General features: G+C 55.5%; 1 protein-coding gene across 1 annotated transcript in view; it reads right to left on the bottom strand.

The window, feature by feature from the left end:
- Positions 1-3,808: 3,808 nt before the first annotated feature.
- Glis1 (GLIS family zinc finger 1) overlaps positions 3,809-15,976 on the bottom strand; it is a 191,598-nt gene continuing 179,430 nt past the window's right edge. Inside the window, exons 7-11 of the mRNA XM_036179906.1 lie at positions 15,295-15,424; positions 10,934-11,090; positions 6,703-6,881; positions 6,216-6,383; positions 3,809-4,260 (exon numbers count right to left, since the gene is read on the bottom strand). Of these exons, the coding sequence (XP_036035799.1) occupies positions 4,103-4,260; positions 6,216-6,383; positions 6,703-6,881; positions 10,934-11,090; positions 15,295-15,424 (792 nt within the window). The 3' untranslated portion in view covers positions 3,809-4,102. The remainder of the gene's footprint in view (positions 4,261-6,215; positions 6,384-6,702; positions 6,882-10,933; positions 11,091-15,294; positions 15,425-15,976) is intronic.

Here is a 15,976-nt window from a genome sequence, read left to right as displayed (position 1 = left end):
ATCTGGAAATTAGGCTCAGGGGAGGTGGCTCACACTAGCTGTGTCTTGCTTGGTGAAGGAGGACTCAGGCCCTGTGGAGCCTGAGCACTTGGCAGTCTGTCCTGCATTAGACTTCATGACCTCACCCTGGGGCTGCCCTCCAACTCCCAGCCTTTCTGGTAGGAGACACCCCACTCCTTTTTTTTCTTTTTTCTTTTTTTTTCCTCTTTTCTTTTCTTTTTTTCTTTTTGGTTTTGCAAGACAGGGTTTCTCTGTGTAGCCCTGGCTGTCCTGGATCTCACTCTGTAGACCAGGCTGGCCTTGAACTCACAGAAATCCACCTACCTCTGCCTCCTGAGTGCTGGGATTAAAGGCCGCTGCCGCCGCCACCACCACCACCACCTGGCAACCCCATTTCTCTTTTGGGGCTCAGGCTGGTTGGGAGAGAGGTGACAGGGTAAACCCCTCTGAAGATCCTGACTTGCCTGGGCACTGACTGTCCCTCCCAATTTCCTCAGTGGCTCTCCTGCCTCTAACCACCCCACTGTCCACGTCTAGCTCCATGCCTGTTCTTAAGCGGGGTCCAGCCACCCCAGGCCCAGGGCCCCTGGGAATGAATGGAAGGCTTTGGCTCATGAGGGCTGGCAGCTCCTTCCTAGTTCCTGGACTGTTTGCATTTCCCCCAGAGACAGGACCACTTAGAAACCTATAAATGCCTGGCAGGGCCCATGGCCCAGGCGAGTATATAAATCGGGACTTGTAAAAGCCTAATGGTCCCCTCTGGACAGGAGAGAGAGGCGTGTGCCAGAAGTCCTTAGGCAGGTCCAGGGGCTCAAATCCTGAGCTGTCATGGAGATTGACAGGGTGGGGCAAGGGAGGAAGGCTGCTGTGGACTTGCATTGAATGCTAACTCTGCCCAAATGGCCTCTGACAGGAGACTGCCTTCGGCCTCAGTCCCTTTCTCTGCAAAGTGGGGTACAACACTTAGCATGCCAAATGGACTAGAGTTGCACATGCTGTCGGGAGTTGGCAGGTATGGTGGTGCTGGGTGAGGTGGGGTGGGCTGTCTGTGGCTAACTAACCAGGCTAACCTCAGACCCGCCCTGCACCTTTGTACAAACCACAGCCCTCTACGCCTGTAGAGGCCGGTCACTGTCACTGATGGCTTTGTCAGACAAGTACACACAACTGCTCGGCACTAGATATTGTGAGGCCCGTGCCTGAGAGGGAGGGGCAGGTCAGGGCTGCTGTCCTGTCCTGGGGTTTGTCTGTCTTCTGGCAGAACTTCAGTGGGTCAGACCTGCCCTGCCCTGCCCTGTCCCGCAGAGGGAGTGCCTGAGATGCAGGCCTGCCTGTCACTCCCAAGAAGCCTTTGCTTCATTTCCTACTCTCCAGAGGGATGCTGGGATGTGGAGAGACCAGTGGAGCGGAGGTGGGGGGGGGGGTGGGTGTTTGTCTCAGGAACTGCCTCTAGGGTTGGGGATTTAGCTCAGTGGTAGAACGCTTGCCTAGCAAGGCCCTGGGTTCAATCCTCAGCTGGGGGGGGGGGGGCGAGGAAACTGCCCTCTGCTTGGATTTCCTGTGGTGCAGAGAGGGGAGTTGGGACCCTCTACCTGATGGCCTGGGTCCTGAAGAGGAGGGTACAGGGCTCCTAGGGAATCTGGGGTATTGTAGTGAGGTGGGGTACAGCCTCAGTAGGTCACCTGGAAGGTCAGGCCTGGGCACTGTCGGACAGACTCACCTCCATGCTCTGAAGACCCCAGGGAGCCTCTAAGCTGTGGCCTGTCCATGGCCCCCTTCCTCCCGTGACTCTCCAGGCCCAATGAGAAACACTAGCCTACTGCACTTGACTACTGCTTACCCCGTGTGACAGGGACAGTCCCATCTCTACACTATTTAGGGATGTGATCGATGTCACTGGGAGTGGTGGCAGGCCTGCTCCCAGGCTCTCTGATCTGAGGGACAGAGCTGAGGAGTGGCCAGGAAGCCTTGCTTCGCTAGGGAAGGGAGATAGGAGTCTCGCGTGCTGAGTCCCTAAGGATGCTGGGAATGAGTGGGGATGGGGATGAGGAACCCCAGCAACCATGGCAGTCCCAAGCCTGTTACCCCTCTGAGCTCTGCCTGTACCTCCAGAGCTTGCCTGTCTTCTCTGGTCTCAGTTTCTAACGGCCTTTGTCTCCTCTTCTCCCTCTCTCTGCTCTGAAACTAAATGGAATCCAACTGCCAGCGTCCTGTGTGTTCCCCGTGCGCTCGAGGCTCAGCCCTTTTCATTATTAATAGAAATATGTCCTCATTGTGCAGCGTAATTCTGCTTATCTGGACTGGATTAGGAGCCTACAATGACATGCAGCATTGACTCCTGAGCATCCCTGCTAAAGGAAATTTGCCACAGCCTAATTAGTTCCATAAAAAGGAGGGGAGCGGTGGAGTCGGGAAGGCACCCTGGGTGGGAGTCAGGGGCCCTTTGTGCTGTGACTTAGGTCGGCCTTTCCTCATCGGGGGCATGGACTGGGCCCACACCAGGAGCCCAGGGCTGAGGCGGATGTGAGAGGCAGGGAACCCCGAGTCTGAGGGCCAAAGGCACAGGGTGGCTGCATCACACATTCAGGTTACTTCACCATCCCTCAGTTTCTCCATCTATACAATGGGACAAGTGGTTCTCTCAGACAAAGACTGATGAAAAGGTGGGTGCAGTCAAGGCAGAGAGGGAAGCCATCAGGTCCATGTCCTGCTTGAAAGACAACACAGAGCTGCTCCCAACCCTGGAGTGTGGCTGCATGGAGATGGCTTAGTACGGCAAGACTACCGTGGGCACAGGTGTGACCCTGCGAACCATGCCCGTGCCTCACTGGCTACAGTACCCACAGGACCCTGGACCCCTAGAACGGTGGGGACATAGAACCTTTTTGAGGCGTTTGGAAGGACTCACATAATCGACGTGATTGAGGTGTCTCTAGATGACAGAGGGACCAAGCAGCAGTCCAGCTTGGCTGGGTGACCTATGAGCCTCAGTTTCCCTTCTGAAGGGGGTCATCTGGACCTTTTACCTCTCACTCTGCCTACATAAGTCAGCCAAGTAGAATGGGCTAGGGCTGCATCCTCGTGCCTGCTGCTCAGTGGGGGAGGAGACCCTCCCAAGGGCATTTCCGGGGCGGGAGAGGGCTGGTGCAGATGAGGTGAGTAGGGAGCTTAGCCCCCCTTGGCCTCCCACCAACAGAGAGAGGACGGACTTTCCTTCATCTCTTCCTCAGCTGACACTCTACAGCTAGACGTGGGTCTGTTGTCTGGGCTGGACACTGGAGACAGGCAGAATGGAAGGAGAGCTGAGCAGGCCTTGGTGCTCAGGACTGGCCTCCTCTATAGGCTGGGGCCATGTGTGGATGTGGGGTCCCCTGAGCACAATGCTCTCTACACCCCAGCTGGTCTAGGGGGAACCTACTCTTGCCTCTCACTTTCTGAGGCTGGTGGGTCTCTGTTCCTAAGGGCTTCCCTGGCCCCAGGGTGTTCTTGACTTGCATACAGTCTAGGCAGTGGGGCCAAAGCTAGCTTCTCTACCAGCTGAGGGCTCAGAGAAGGTACAGTAGGCTTGCTCCATGATCAGGGTGTGTGTGGTAGTGGTGGGGTCTGTCTCTGAGCACCTCTCAGGCCCCATCTGCTCCCCTGTTCTGGGGCTATCTCCACCTGGGTGCACTGGCCAGGGACTGGCCTGGGGTCTTTAAGGACCAATATCTAGGATGAGGGAAGACGGTCCCCACAGCTGTGGCCCAGGGCCTCCTGGGCATCTTCATGTACCTCCCTCAGATCTTCTGAGTAGAACTAGGCCTTCATATCTAATTTCCAGTTTTTAATGTTTTTCTTGTAAAACCAAAAATATAAAACTCATAGGGAAGTGGAAAAGCGGTCCTGTACATCGTATATACACGAGGTCTGTGATTTGAGAACCTTAGGGAAAGAGGAGACAGTCGAGGGCTACAGTTTCTGGCAGGCAGCTGAGAGCAGACAGTCCTCCAGGCAGGGAAGTCCCTGGGATGTGGCCTGGCCGCCCCTGCGGGAAGCACCAGGGCTGAGGGCAAGCAGGTGAAGTAGTGTCAGGAGCTGGGCAGGCCGGTACAGCAGGACTCCTTCAGGTATCTGTGTAGATGGAGGGGATGTGACTCAGGCAGTGGTCAAAGGCACCATTGGGGAAGAAGCCACAGTCCTCAGGACCACTGGACACCAAGTCTTCAGATGGTTGTGGTTGCAGTACTGTGGGACATGGAGTTTCTGCCAGGGCCTCATAGCCTGTGGGCAGAGAACAGAGGGTCAGGGTGCGAAGGTGGCAGAGGCTGGGCATGTGACCCATCTGGGGGAGCTGGTGACCCGGGTGGAGACAAGTCATAGGGTCTTGCTCTCCAAAGAGCCCAGGGCACCTGGGATGATAGGCAGATGGCTTGGCTTGGCCCTTCTCCAGTGCTTGACTGTGGTGTGGAGGGAGGGAGGGATGAAGGGAGGGAGGGAGGGAGGGAGGGCATGGGAGCATCATAGCTCCCACCTTCAGAGGTTGGCCCCTCTTGGCAGAAGGAACTCAGCTCCTTATTTGTCCAGCCTCACTCCAACCCCAGACTCAAGATGCCACAAGAGGGGAGCCAGCATCACTGAAACTCAGTAAGTGATCATTAAGCCCAACTTCCTTCACAGCAGTTCTGTGATGTGGGACTCACGATCTTTAGGGTAAAAGGATGGGCACAGAGAGGGCAGGTGTCTGAGGTCACACTGCTAGTAGATGGCCACCTGAGCCCATCTGGCTCTAGGGACACCTGGCTTTCTTGGTGGACATGCTGTTTCCAGAGTAAGATCACTGATCAGGGGCCCTTGACTTGAGGCAGAGGCCTGAAAGGATCATCCTATCTGATATCCTGTCCCTGATTCCTGTCATGATTTATGTGGCTTTGGCAAGTGGGTCTCAGGCTCCCACATCTGTGCAATGGGGATGGGGATGGTCCACATGTTGGTTCTGCCTGGGACTGCTGTCATCTTGATGGAGGTGGCTGGCGGTGAGACAGATGAATACAGTTGGAACAGGTGCTGGGGACAGACCCTAAGAAGCCTTCTGTCCTGGTGTCAGACTGCTTAAATCAATACCCCCCCCCCCCAGGTTGGGGCCAGGAGCACAGGATGGTGAAAGACAGCAGTATGGACACAGAGTGGTATCTGATCACACAGGTGGCCTGCACACAGGCCCATCATGTATTCTATGTGGTCCATATCTACCTACAGATGAATAGTTACTGTACTCAAACACAGGACTATGTACATACTATGTACAGCAACCTGCAGCAGCCCCACATGCTCATGCACACAGGTGCATGCCTGTCTATGGAGCCAGTTGTGAGTCTCAGGGTAGGTAACATGGAGAAGTGGGTATGTGAACATAGTACAACACAGTAAATACATGCATGTGCCATGGGTATTCCTCAAAGTGCCCAGAACCACCTGGGCCAGCCCTGCCTCCACACAGATGTGCTCCACAATGTGAGAAGGAGAATACAAACCCAGAGCAGGTGTGAGGACATGCACACATGGCCAAACCCCCAATGATGATGGAGCCACAGGTCTGTGTTTACTGGCGGCCTCTGCCTGGCCCCGTGTCCAGTGTCCTTGTCCCTCAGCCCACACTGTGCTGCTCAAAAGCCCTTTGTAGGGTCTTATGGCCTCCACTAGATCTGGACCCTGAGGCTGATTTGAACGGATGGGGCATGGCTTAGGTAATTCAGAAGGAGGGTGTACCCACCAATACGCTGCCCTGAGCTCTGCTCTATCTGCTGGACAGAACCTGATTCCAACTCTGGGGAACATGCAGGTCCCCCCTCTCCACTGCGCTTCTCTACCCAGCCAGGGCTAGAGCAACAGACCCCCAACCCCTCCACTCTCAGATCCCTGGCCCTGCAGGGAAACAGGCACGCCCCAGGTGCTACCCTGTGAAGCAGGGATCAGTATCTGTTTCAGTCCCAGACCTCAGCAGGTGCCTGATAAGTACTCAGTGTGAAACTCCATTTGGACCACAAGTTCTAGTCTAATTTGAAGAGCTTAGGGACTCCCAGCATCTAGACACAGCTGGGCAGAGCTATGGCAGAGACACAGTCACTCTGGTGGCTCTACATGGCAGGCCTTACCACATAGGGCTGTTAAATATGAGACAAGCCCCAACAGGGCTAGCCTTGGTAGTGCTCAGGGAAGGCAGGCTCTGGGCAGCTCACCTGGGGCAGGTAAAGGTGCACTGAGGCTGGAATAGGCGTTGGGTCGTAGAGGGTTGAAACCATGGGCATCACCCACCAGTCCGTCCCTAGAGGCTGCTGGCTCAGTGGTCCGGTAGCAGTCACCATAGGGAAAGCAGTTCTGGATGGAATGGAAACTGCCTTGGTAGCCTGCAAGAGGAGGCAGGGACTGTGGTGATGGAGGGAAGTCGGGGGGATCGGCCCCTTTGGTGTCTGGTCCAGCCATACAGGGAAAGGAAGAGGGATAGAAAGGTGGTCCTATGTGGCTAAAGACTGCAGCTGATGGGATGGTTGACCCTCCACTTCCCAGACCCACCACACCCACCCGGTCTTCCTCCAAGCAGTAGGCCCCTCTGACCTGTCACTAAGGCAAGAAGCCCAATGTGGCCCTCACTGTTCAGAGTATCTACCTGCCTCCCCCAGGCCCCATATCAGTCCTCTTGGTCACAAATGGTTGAGTGCAGCTTACCTTGGGGGCTGGGTAGAGGTGGTGGTGGTGGGCTTTGGAAGGGTGGGTAGGCTGGCTTGCTGGGGAGTGTGGAGAATGGCTGTCCCCCTGGAGACTGACTCTGAGAGGGTGGTGGCAGCGGTGGGGGACCGAGGCCCTTCAGTGGGCTGACCATGGGTGAGAGGAGGCCAGGCCCCAGGCTGGAGAGGACAGAATAGATGATTTCATCAAGGTGAGGCGCGACCCAGGGCCTCCATACCTACTCTACTTTACAATGCCACGAACATGTCCACAAGCCTCTTGCTTGGTCATGCTCTAATGGGAGTTATGTTTTAGTTGAGAACTCAGTTTTCAGGGCTGCCAATAAACAGAGAGGGACAGAGATGCGCATGACCCTGGAAATCCACAGATCAGAGTACAAACCCCCAGCAGCTTCCACCAGACACAGACCTCGGAATGTTGGGAGCCTCGGTTTCCCTGGAGGGTGCCATGTTTACCTCCTGACATGCGGCAGCTGGCACTGTCATGGGTTGAATGTGACCAGCCCCCCAACTGTGTGTGACTCTGACCTCCTGGATGTGGGGGGTGGAACAACCCATCTGATTCATTAGAGATAGATCAGGAACCAAAATTCAGAGAGGCTGCTGCATGGTGCTTTCTGGCCACGTGGCCACACAGCACTGGCCTCACAGGTTTCGGTGAGGGTAAAATCAAAACCATGTAAAAAAATGGCCCAGTACAATGTGCATATATGTCCTCGTTAATAAATGCCATGACCAAAGGAAGGTGAAAGCTGGCATTATTCTGTGGCGCAGTATATCTGAGAGAGCCTCTCTTCTCTCCCTCCCTGGCCACCTGTCTTCTACTTGCATACTTCTGTGATGAGAGCCTCACCACCTACATCCATACACAGCTGGAGGGATTCAGGCCCAAGCCTGTGCTCTTTGGAAGTTCTTGTGAACTGAGACCTCAGAGCTTGGGAGAGATGCAGGGACCTTGAGCAAGTTGTGCTGATTGTCACCCAGGTTTACTGCAGACCCTCTGTGCCAGGTTCCTACCTCAGGTTTCCACGCTAACCTTTGAGCTCTGCTCACAGGGACTCTGAACCTATCCATGCACAGGCCTGCAGCCTGACTGCACGTATGCACTGTGGAGGATCAAGAGCTGTAGCAAAGTCTCCAAGGCTTCGGTTTGACTTGTGGATTTTCTGGGCCATCTCTATCAGTGGTTCTCAACCTGCAGGTCTCAACCCCTTTGGGTATCCTGCATACCGGATGTTCACATTATAACTCATAAGAGTAGCAAAAATACAGTTATGAGTAGCAACAAAATAATTTTATCATGGAGGTCACCACAACATGAGGAACTGTATTAAAAGGTTGCAGCCTTAGGAAGGTTGAGAACCACTGCCCTATTTCAAAACAGACAGCAAACCCAAGACCTTGGCTCTAGGTGACCCTGTCAAGGGAGGCACATTCTCCTCTTCCTCCTAGAGGTGGGATTTATGGGGCAGATCAGTGGCTACTCTGAAGGAACTAGGGACTCTGGCAGGGACAGGAGATCCAGAGACATTCTGGAGGTACCTTCTGCTCCCACAGCCTTGCTGAAACACGGCCATCTCCACACACTTGGGATGTCACTGTCTGAAGTTCAAGAGCCAAGTCCTCATGGACTCTCTGGACTCAACCTCTCCAATTGTTAATGTTTTCAGACCATGGGGGACAGGGTCTCCCTCTGTCAGTGCCAACTGTGAAGGCCAGGCCACAAACTGGATGACCACACTGTCCATTCTCCTGGCAGAAGCCACGCTAAGACACATGCAGATGTGAAGATCTCTTTTCTTCAGAACTGGGCAGGTCCTGCCCTGTGCCTTGCAGGGAGGGCCAGCTGTGGGTCTTCTGCATCACCAGAGCCCAGGAAAGGGCCTGGCATGTGGCAAACAATGACCAGTGTCCACAAACAGGCTCTTTTTGAGACAGGACCTCATTGTTTAGTTCAGGCTGCCCCTAAACTCATCCTGCCTCAGTGTCCCAAGTGCTTGTACTTCAGGTGTATGCTAACATGCCCTGCCACCAGCAGATTTCTAAACCACGTAGCCCCAAACCCTACAGATGAAGAGCACAGTAGAAGCCAGCACAGATCTGGGGGAAGCATGTGTGGCTCCAAGGTTTATTTTCTCTGTCCAGACCCGCCATAAATTCGCCTTTGCCACCTTCACAGTCAGTGAAATTAAGCAGAATGTAACTGCACACAGCTGACACACAGGCCGACCTGTGTCACTCCGACAGCAAGAAGGTCATCTGGAGGAGCCCTGTCTGGCAGCAAGCGACTCCCACAGGACATGCGTGAGCTTTGGTTGAAGCCTATATAAGTTACCTTGGACCTGGCTGGCAGCCCCAGGGCTCTGTGTCTCTCCGCACAGGGCCGGGAAAGAAACCCACCAAATTTGGTGTCTCCGCTGAGCCAGGGTAAATACATTTGGTCATGAAGTCAGGCCCTCTTAGCATATTTTTGAGTGAATCAGATAATTCTGTCGAGCTATTTAAACGTCCCAGCAAACCGCTGGGGAGCCTCAAGTGGCCAGTCCCTGTTGACTTTGGCAAGCAGGGGAAGCTGAAGGCCTTCCCACCCATCTCTCCTCTGGGGCTGAAAAAGAAACCCATTCAGGCGAGCCTCAGGCCATGTCAGCCATGGGGCCCTTCTCTCCGGCAGGCATCCGGAACTCTGGCGGGCGCCTGGCGGCTGGGGAGAACACTCCTCACACTCTGCGGGCCAGGGCTGGGCTGCTGGGCTGGGGTCCTGTCTTGTCAGCACTCTGTCTCTCAGGGCTGGCATTCCTGATGGGCACTTACGCCGGCGGCAGGCGGGTGATGAATGAGGCCAAGCAACAAGCCCGTGTCCCGCAAGGGCCTCTGCGGTTTCATGTCTTATGGCTGGAGATGCTGAGGCTAGCCACTGGCTAAACAGGGGGCCTGAGCTGGGGCAGAAAAGGCAGGGACGACTGTGGAGGGACACGTACCGGGTGACACAAGGTACACCAGGCATAGGGAGGTGGTCCTTACCACCTTCCAGGAGGAAGAGACGGAGTTTCAGGGAGGGCCCAAGACTTTGGGTTCCTCGCTCTTAGTCAGGGTCAAGCCTGGGCCATGATTGCTATCTGGGTTCTCCCCCGACCTGCCCAGTCTTCGCTCCGACTGCCGTTTCATATCTCATGTTCTTTATGTAACTCATGCTGTTGGCCCGGCCCAACCTTCCGGGTACCTCTATGACTGGCCTTGTGTCTAGCTCCTGGGGCCTCTCTCCAGCTCAGCATTCCACACAAGGGTTCCTCTTCCAGCATACCCCAGCTCTCACACGCCTGCTGGAATTCCCCATTCCTCCACCTGTCCCTGGAGCCTGGCTTAGCACTACTCCTGCAGGCAGCCCATCTGGCCTGCTGGCTTCCTTTCTGGACCTCATAGCCCTTTCTGCTCCTTCTCCAGATGGCCAAGCTGTGTTAGCCTGTCCAACGTCTCTTCACACAAAGCCAGGCGTGGCCGGGCACTGGGCTGGGGACCCTGCCCACAGGCATCGGGAAGGAACAGACAAATGAATGGCAAGAGGACCCAGGTAGGAGCAGCAGGCCACAGATTCGGTAATCAAGCCGGACTGATCCTAGGTGTACTGTGGCCAAGGCTATGCAGCCTTGGGGAGGAAAAGAGCAAGGAAGGAGGAAGATGTCTGGGCCAGCCCTTGGAGCAAGCCACTGTTGGCGATAAGCAAATGGGTGGCGGTTGCGGGCTGGGACTCCCTCTGGTCATGTAGGAGGAGGGCAGCCTGTTCACCAGATCCAGCCAGTAGGGCACGGAGCCCACTGAATGCAGTGACCCCGTGGAAGGTTCTAAGGGTTCCAATGGGACCCAGGCTAGCCCCTCTATGGGAAGTCTGATAGCAAATGCCCAAAGAGCCAGGGAGATGGTGGAAGGGTATTCCTGAGGGGCCTGGCTGCAGCAGAATTTTCCCAGGGGCTTCTGAAAGGAGGATGTGGATGGCTGGAAGCCTGGGAACCAATACCACGTGCCTCTGGTGGTGGGGTGGCCCTGGGAGTCATCAATAACATGGTACAGAAGGTGGTACAGAGCACAGGACCCAGTCAGTGACGCATAAATGTAGGCTGCTCTCATGACTACCCGCCGTGGCTCACCCGCCACGTTCCGCCTCATCCACCTCCTACACAAGCTGTGACCCCTGAGGCCTGGCTTGCCATACATACCCATCCCTGGTGCTCTCGGCTGTGGGCAGAGGGGACAGGTGGTGGTGGGAACCAGTGGTGACCTCCAGCGGGTGGTGCCTGGAAGGGACGTCATGGGAGGGGGCCAGGATGCCTGTAGCAAGCCCGTTTTGTGGGGTGACAGAGCCAGGATACACACCTGCAAGGAACCAGACAGATGTTACTGGGCTTTGGCCACTCGCTAGGGTATGAACATCTCAGCTGTGACTGTCTGCTTATGGAGAGAGGATGACAAAAAGGACAAGGTCTCAGTAGAGGTGATGGCACCATGCTGGTTCAGATCGGGGCTATAACAGAGCTGAGGCAGTGATGGAGATGGAGGGACTGTCAGAGGCATGGGGCTGGGAACTTGTATGGAGTGGGTTGCTTCAAATCTCCACTGGGCTGTTCTGGAAAAGCCTGCATGGCTCTGTACCCCAGAAGCAGACAATAACCTTGGCCTGGAGAGAAGAAAATGAAGCTCAGGGCTTGGGAGACCCTCCAACAAGCAGCGCTGCTGAAGGACAGTGAGGCTCCCTTTGCGTAGATAAACTATGCCTCCTCAGACAGAGGCAGGCAGAGCCAGGGTATCCAGTGACCAGCTGCAGAGGAATGACTGTGTAGCTGGCCTGGACAGGCTGACTCCGGAGGCTCCTAGGAAGGCCTACTGTGGGTAGCTGTCCAGACTGGACCCTACGCTAGGGTCCCACCCAAGGTCAGAGTCATCTTTTACCACTTGTATATTCCTCGTCAACACAGGTGGGCTAACAGACCACCAGGACACTAGGTCAGAGGCACATGCGGGTCCAGAGGCCCATCTGAGGGCAGCATTGGAAGGAGCCTGTCAGGAAAGGATGCCCCCTCCTCTGGGATAGGGCTTAAGATGGGCACAACAAGGCAAGTTTGCTTTATGATGCTGGAGGTGGCATCTAGGTCCCCATGCATACTAGGCAAGACCTCTACCACTGAATTACATCATCAGCTCAAAGGTAGAACATTTCGGATGCTCCCTACTTTGCCTGAAAAAGGTGTGTGGGGGAACCAAGTTTGCCCTCTTGTTAACGTAGCATGCTTATCTGAATGGAAACGTCACTTTTCTTGAAATCAGTGATGATAAAGTCAGTCATCAAGGTGACATCCTGTGAGGACTCTCCCTCAGGGCTATGCAGGGCAGTGTCCACCAGCTGGCCAGTCCCTCCCCTGGCAGCTGTTAGTTCTTGAATATTGTTCTAGTTAGGGGGAGGGGCAGTAGCTTAGACCCAAAGTTTTTTATGAGCTCTGAAGGGCTAGCCTGGGAACACCCAGGGTGGGCTCAGCTGCTTAGCATTCTGAGGCTGGCTCATCCTAGACTGGGCCATTCTGATCAGAACCTATAGAGGCTATAGAGGAACTGAATGGGGCTGGGCTATAGGCCTGAGGCAGAGTTGGGGAGCTGTGGTACTGTGGCCCCAAATGTCTTTAATTTGCCACTACTGGGTAGTAGCACTCGGCTTTAAAGACAGATGACATGCAACCCCCGATGATGACTGTGGACAGATGATACCAGAAGTCCCATTATCAAGTCATCATGGTTGGTAACTATGGTATTTATGTGCCAAGTGTTTTCCACATACCCAGTCTGACAATTTAGAAACAGACTCTCTGAACATCGTGGACCAAATGGAGAGGGGCCTATTTGAGGCAGAGGCTCCAGCCGAGCTGGGATCTGGAGTGTCCAATGAGGATCTTGTAGCAAGCTGATCATGACACCCAGACTCCCGGATGCTACCGAGCACCCCGAGGCTCTCCTCCCCAGTGCTGCCCTCCCATTCACTGCTGCCTGTCCTGGCTGGCCGCATGTCCTCCTGCCGTGGTCAGGTAGCACCTGGAGGGGGCGGCTGCGGAAGCAGCTGGGCTTGGTGTTGCTCAGCCTGCACCACTCGGCACTCTCCACAGTACCTCCTTGCTTGCCATCTTGAATCAATTTGGGGGCCTGACAGCTGGGAAGGCAGGAATGCTGACACCGTCCTTCTCACATCCCCACTACCTATCACGGCACCCTGTGGGGCTGAAGACAGTGCCGAGCTCAGTCACCGCCCCCCACTGTCTGTCGTAGACTCTTCTGACCCTCCCAGAATCTGTCCCCTGCCTTTGCTGCTGTCTTGGCCCATCCCCGGCTGTATGGCCCCAGAAAGACACGTGGCAGTGATGGATCGTACATGGACAGTGAGTGGCATGAAAAAAATCACGAGACCCTGAAGGGCCACGGAAGTGGGGACTGGGCCTACAGCCTCCCCAAACCACACCACTTTGGGCTGTAGAACAGCAACATCAATCATCAGCCATGAACACTTAGCCTCTGGCCCCAACATCTGTTCCCCACTGTGCCTCGGGAGGCTGTGCAGCCCAGGCCCAGGCAGGCCACCCTTCCCACTTCTTGCTGGAGTGGAGGACTGAGTCCAGCATGGCCAGCACACAGTAGGGATGAAGAATTATGGAGGGTGGCCTTAACAGAGCTTGTAGGAGACATTCCACGAAGAGCATGACCTCAGGGACACAGCCCGGGTTCAGGCAGGCACCTCCCAAGAGAAGTGAGCAGTGGGAAGCTGACAGTTTCCCACTGAAGAGCTGCTGGCATGTATTTTCAGCTTTGTCCTCACAGCGGGTGGGCACGGGAGGGACACTGAGGAAGACTTCACCTTCTCAGACTAGGCAGCAGGCCAGGCAGGCATGCTCTTAGCAAGAGCCCTTCTTCCTGGACTATTCCCTGGTGGGGGTGTTTCTCACCAATGTGGCTCCCAGTTGGGAACTAGAGGAGACAGTATGTGCTGAGAGAGACAATGACTGCCACCCCTGCTCCTCAGTGAGGACAAAAAGGCTCCTAGGCTGACCTGCTGCTGATTATCTGGATGGGTGAGTCCTTATCTGTGAGTCTCTTAGATGGGTACAGGGGGGCCCAGGCAGGTGTAGCCCTATCAGCAGGAGCCTCTCTCTCTCTGGAGTCCTTAGCTTGGGGCCCCAGTGCAGCAGTTTTGTATGTGCATGCACCCCTTGGGGGCATCTTCACACAGTAGCTCTGCAGATGGGTGAAAACCTACCCTCCCAAGGCTGTCTGGTAAGGGCCTGACATGTTTAAAGTCCGATAAGACAATAAAAGAAATGCTTTAAGCCAGGTAGTGGTGGTGCACACCTTCAGTCTCAGCACTCGGAAGGCAGAGCCAGGCGGATCTTTGAGTTCAAGGCCAGCCTGGTCTACAGAGTAAGTTCCAGGACAGCCAGAGCTACACAGAAAAACCCTGTTTCGGGGGGGAAAAAAAAAAAGAAAGAAAGAAAAGAAAAAAATGCTTTAAATGGTTGAAGTAATTCAAGAAATCCCAGAGGGCAGCCGAGCTCTCTGCTCCGAGGCTGTGGTTTCCTCAGGGAGAAGGGGTAAAAGGCACAGCACAAGAACCATCGGCTTTATCTAAAGGCCATGCTGCCCGCAGCTGGGCAGCGTTCCCAAGCCATGAAGCCAGGATTCCTGCCATGGCCTGAGTGTGCCCTGCAGCCAGCTGCTGCTGCTCTTGTTGGCCCAGTGGCCCTGAGTGCTGTCCAATGGGCCTGCAGGGTCCAGCCCAGAGAGCCCTACACTGGGCCACAGAGCTCAGCACTGAGTAGGCTGCCCACCCACCCTCTCAAAGCCTTGGTTTCCTCTGCTGAAAGAGACATGTTGGGCACTGAACGGGACCTCGAGTCCAGCCTGGGGCTGTTCTGGTGTGTCTTGGAGTGCCTCACTGTGGACGAGAACCTGGCTTACACTCAGGGATACAGACCGTTTCCACAGTATTGCAGACAAGGCCAGTGTCCTCCCAGCCTGATTCCGCATGTGCCCCATACGGGTGCTGCTGACTCTGGGGTGAGGCAAACCCAGGTCTTCCCCAGGAGTTCCCAGCCACAGGCCAGTGGGGAGACAGGAGGAAACTGACAGTCCTGAGGAGCGGACAAGGAGACCGGTTCTGAGAGCAGGGGAAGAGCAACCTAGGTGAAGGAAGGGGAAGGGGCTTACCAAAGTGTGAAAGGGGGCTCAGCATTCATTCTAGCAGCTGCATCCAGGAGGCCTCAGGCCCGACTAAGAGGGAGTGGGCGCCATCTTATGGCAACAGGGACGTACTTATTCAGGAGTGTTCACAAGCATCTACTCACTTAGAAGAGAAGACATCTTGAAAATGGCAGGGGGAGGAGGAGGGGGCGCAGGGCAGAAGCAGTGAAGTCCAGGGGAGCAAGGCACAGCAGCAAGTCTTACCCGAGTGCCCTTGGGCCGACAGTGTGCTGATGTCCCCCCAAGGGATGCCTGGCAGAGAAGGGCCCCACTGGCTGTGCCCTTGCCCTGCAGCATGCACACATACCTGGGAGTAGCTCCTGGCTCAGGGTTTGGCTGCCCTTCCCCCTGATGGCAGGCAAGGGCGTAGAGGCGTGGAGTTGCTGCAGTACCAGACACTCTGACAGGACAGCCTCTGGATCAGCACCCGTATGCAGCTGCAGAGCAAGCAGTGGGGAGGAGTGAGTGTCCAGCCACCTGCCCACAGGCACCCCGGCTTCAGGGGACAAGGCAGGAAAGGCAGCGGCCCTGGGCAGGACCTTCTCTGCCGTGCTGGTTTCCTCACTGGGAAGGTGGGCTGGTGGGCACTGGAGGGACTTCTGAGAAGAGGTCCGAGGACAGGATTGACATGCAAGGACTTTACTGGACGACGTTCCTAGGAGGGAGTATGCCAGAAAGGCTGGGCATGCCTTCAGCCCACTGAGCCAGGAAAGGAGGGAGGGGACCTTTCAGGCTGGAGTGGGGGGGCCTGTGTCTCTTGGGAGGGATTTCTTCCTGGTCCCTGAGGGATCAGTTTTAGAGGTGTGGCCTCAGCATAAAGCGGGAGGGACGGTCAAGGGCTCCCATTAGGGCCACCTGTGGCGGCAGGAATGATGTCACTCAGCAAGTGTCCCTTCTCCCCCTCTCCATTCATCCTCTCTGTCACCATGAAGGACACTGGAAAGAACCCAGGGTTGGGCCCCAGTCCCATACCACCTCTGACTCCCTGT

The sequence above is a fragment of the Onychomys torridus genome, chromosome 2 (assembly GCF_903995425.1).
Source record: "Onychomys torridus chromosome 2, mOncTor1.1, whole genome shotgun sequence".
Taxonomy (NCBI): domain Eukaryota; kingdom Metazoa; phylum Chordata; class Mammalia; order Rodentia; family Cricetidae; genus Onychomys; species Onychomys torridus.
The sequence above is the reverse complement of the archived record's forward strand: the minus strand, read 5'-3'. Positions and strand labels throughout refer to the sequence as shown.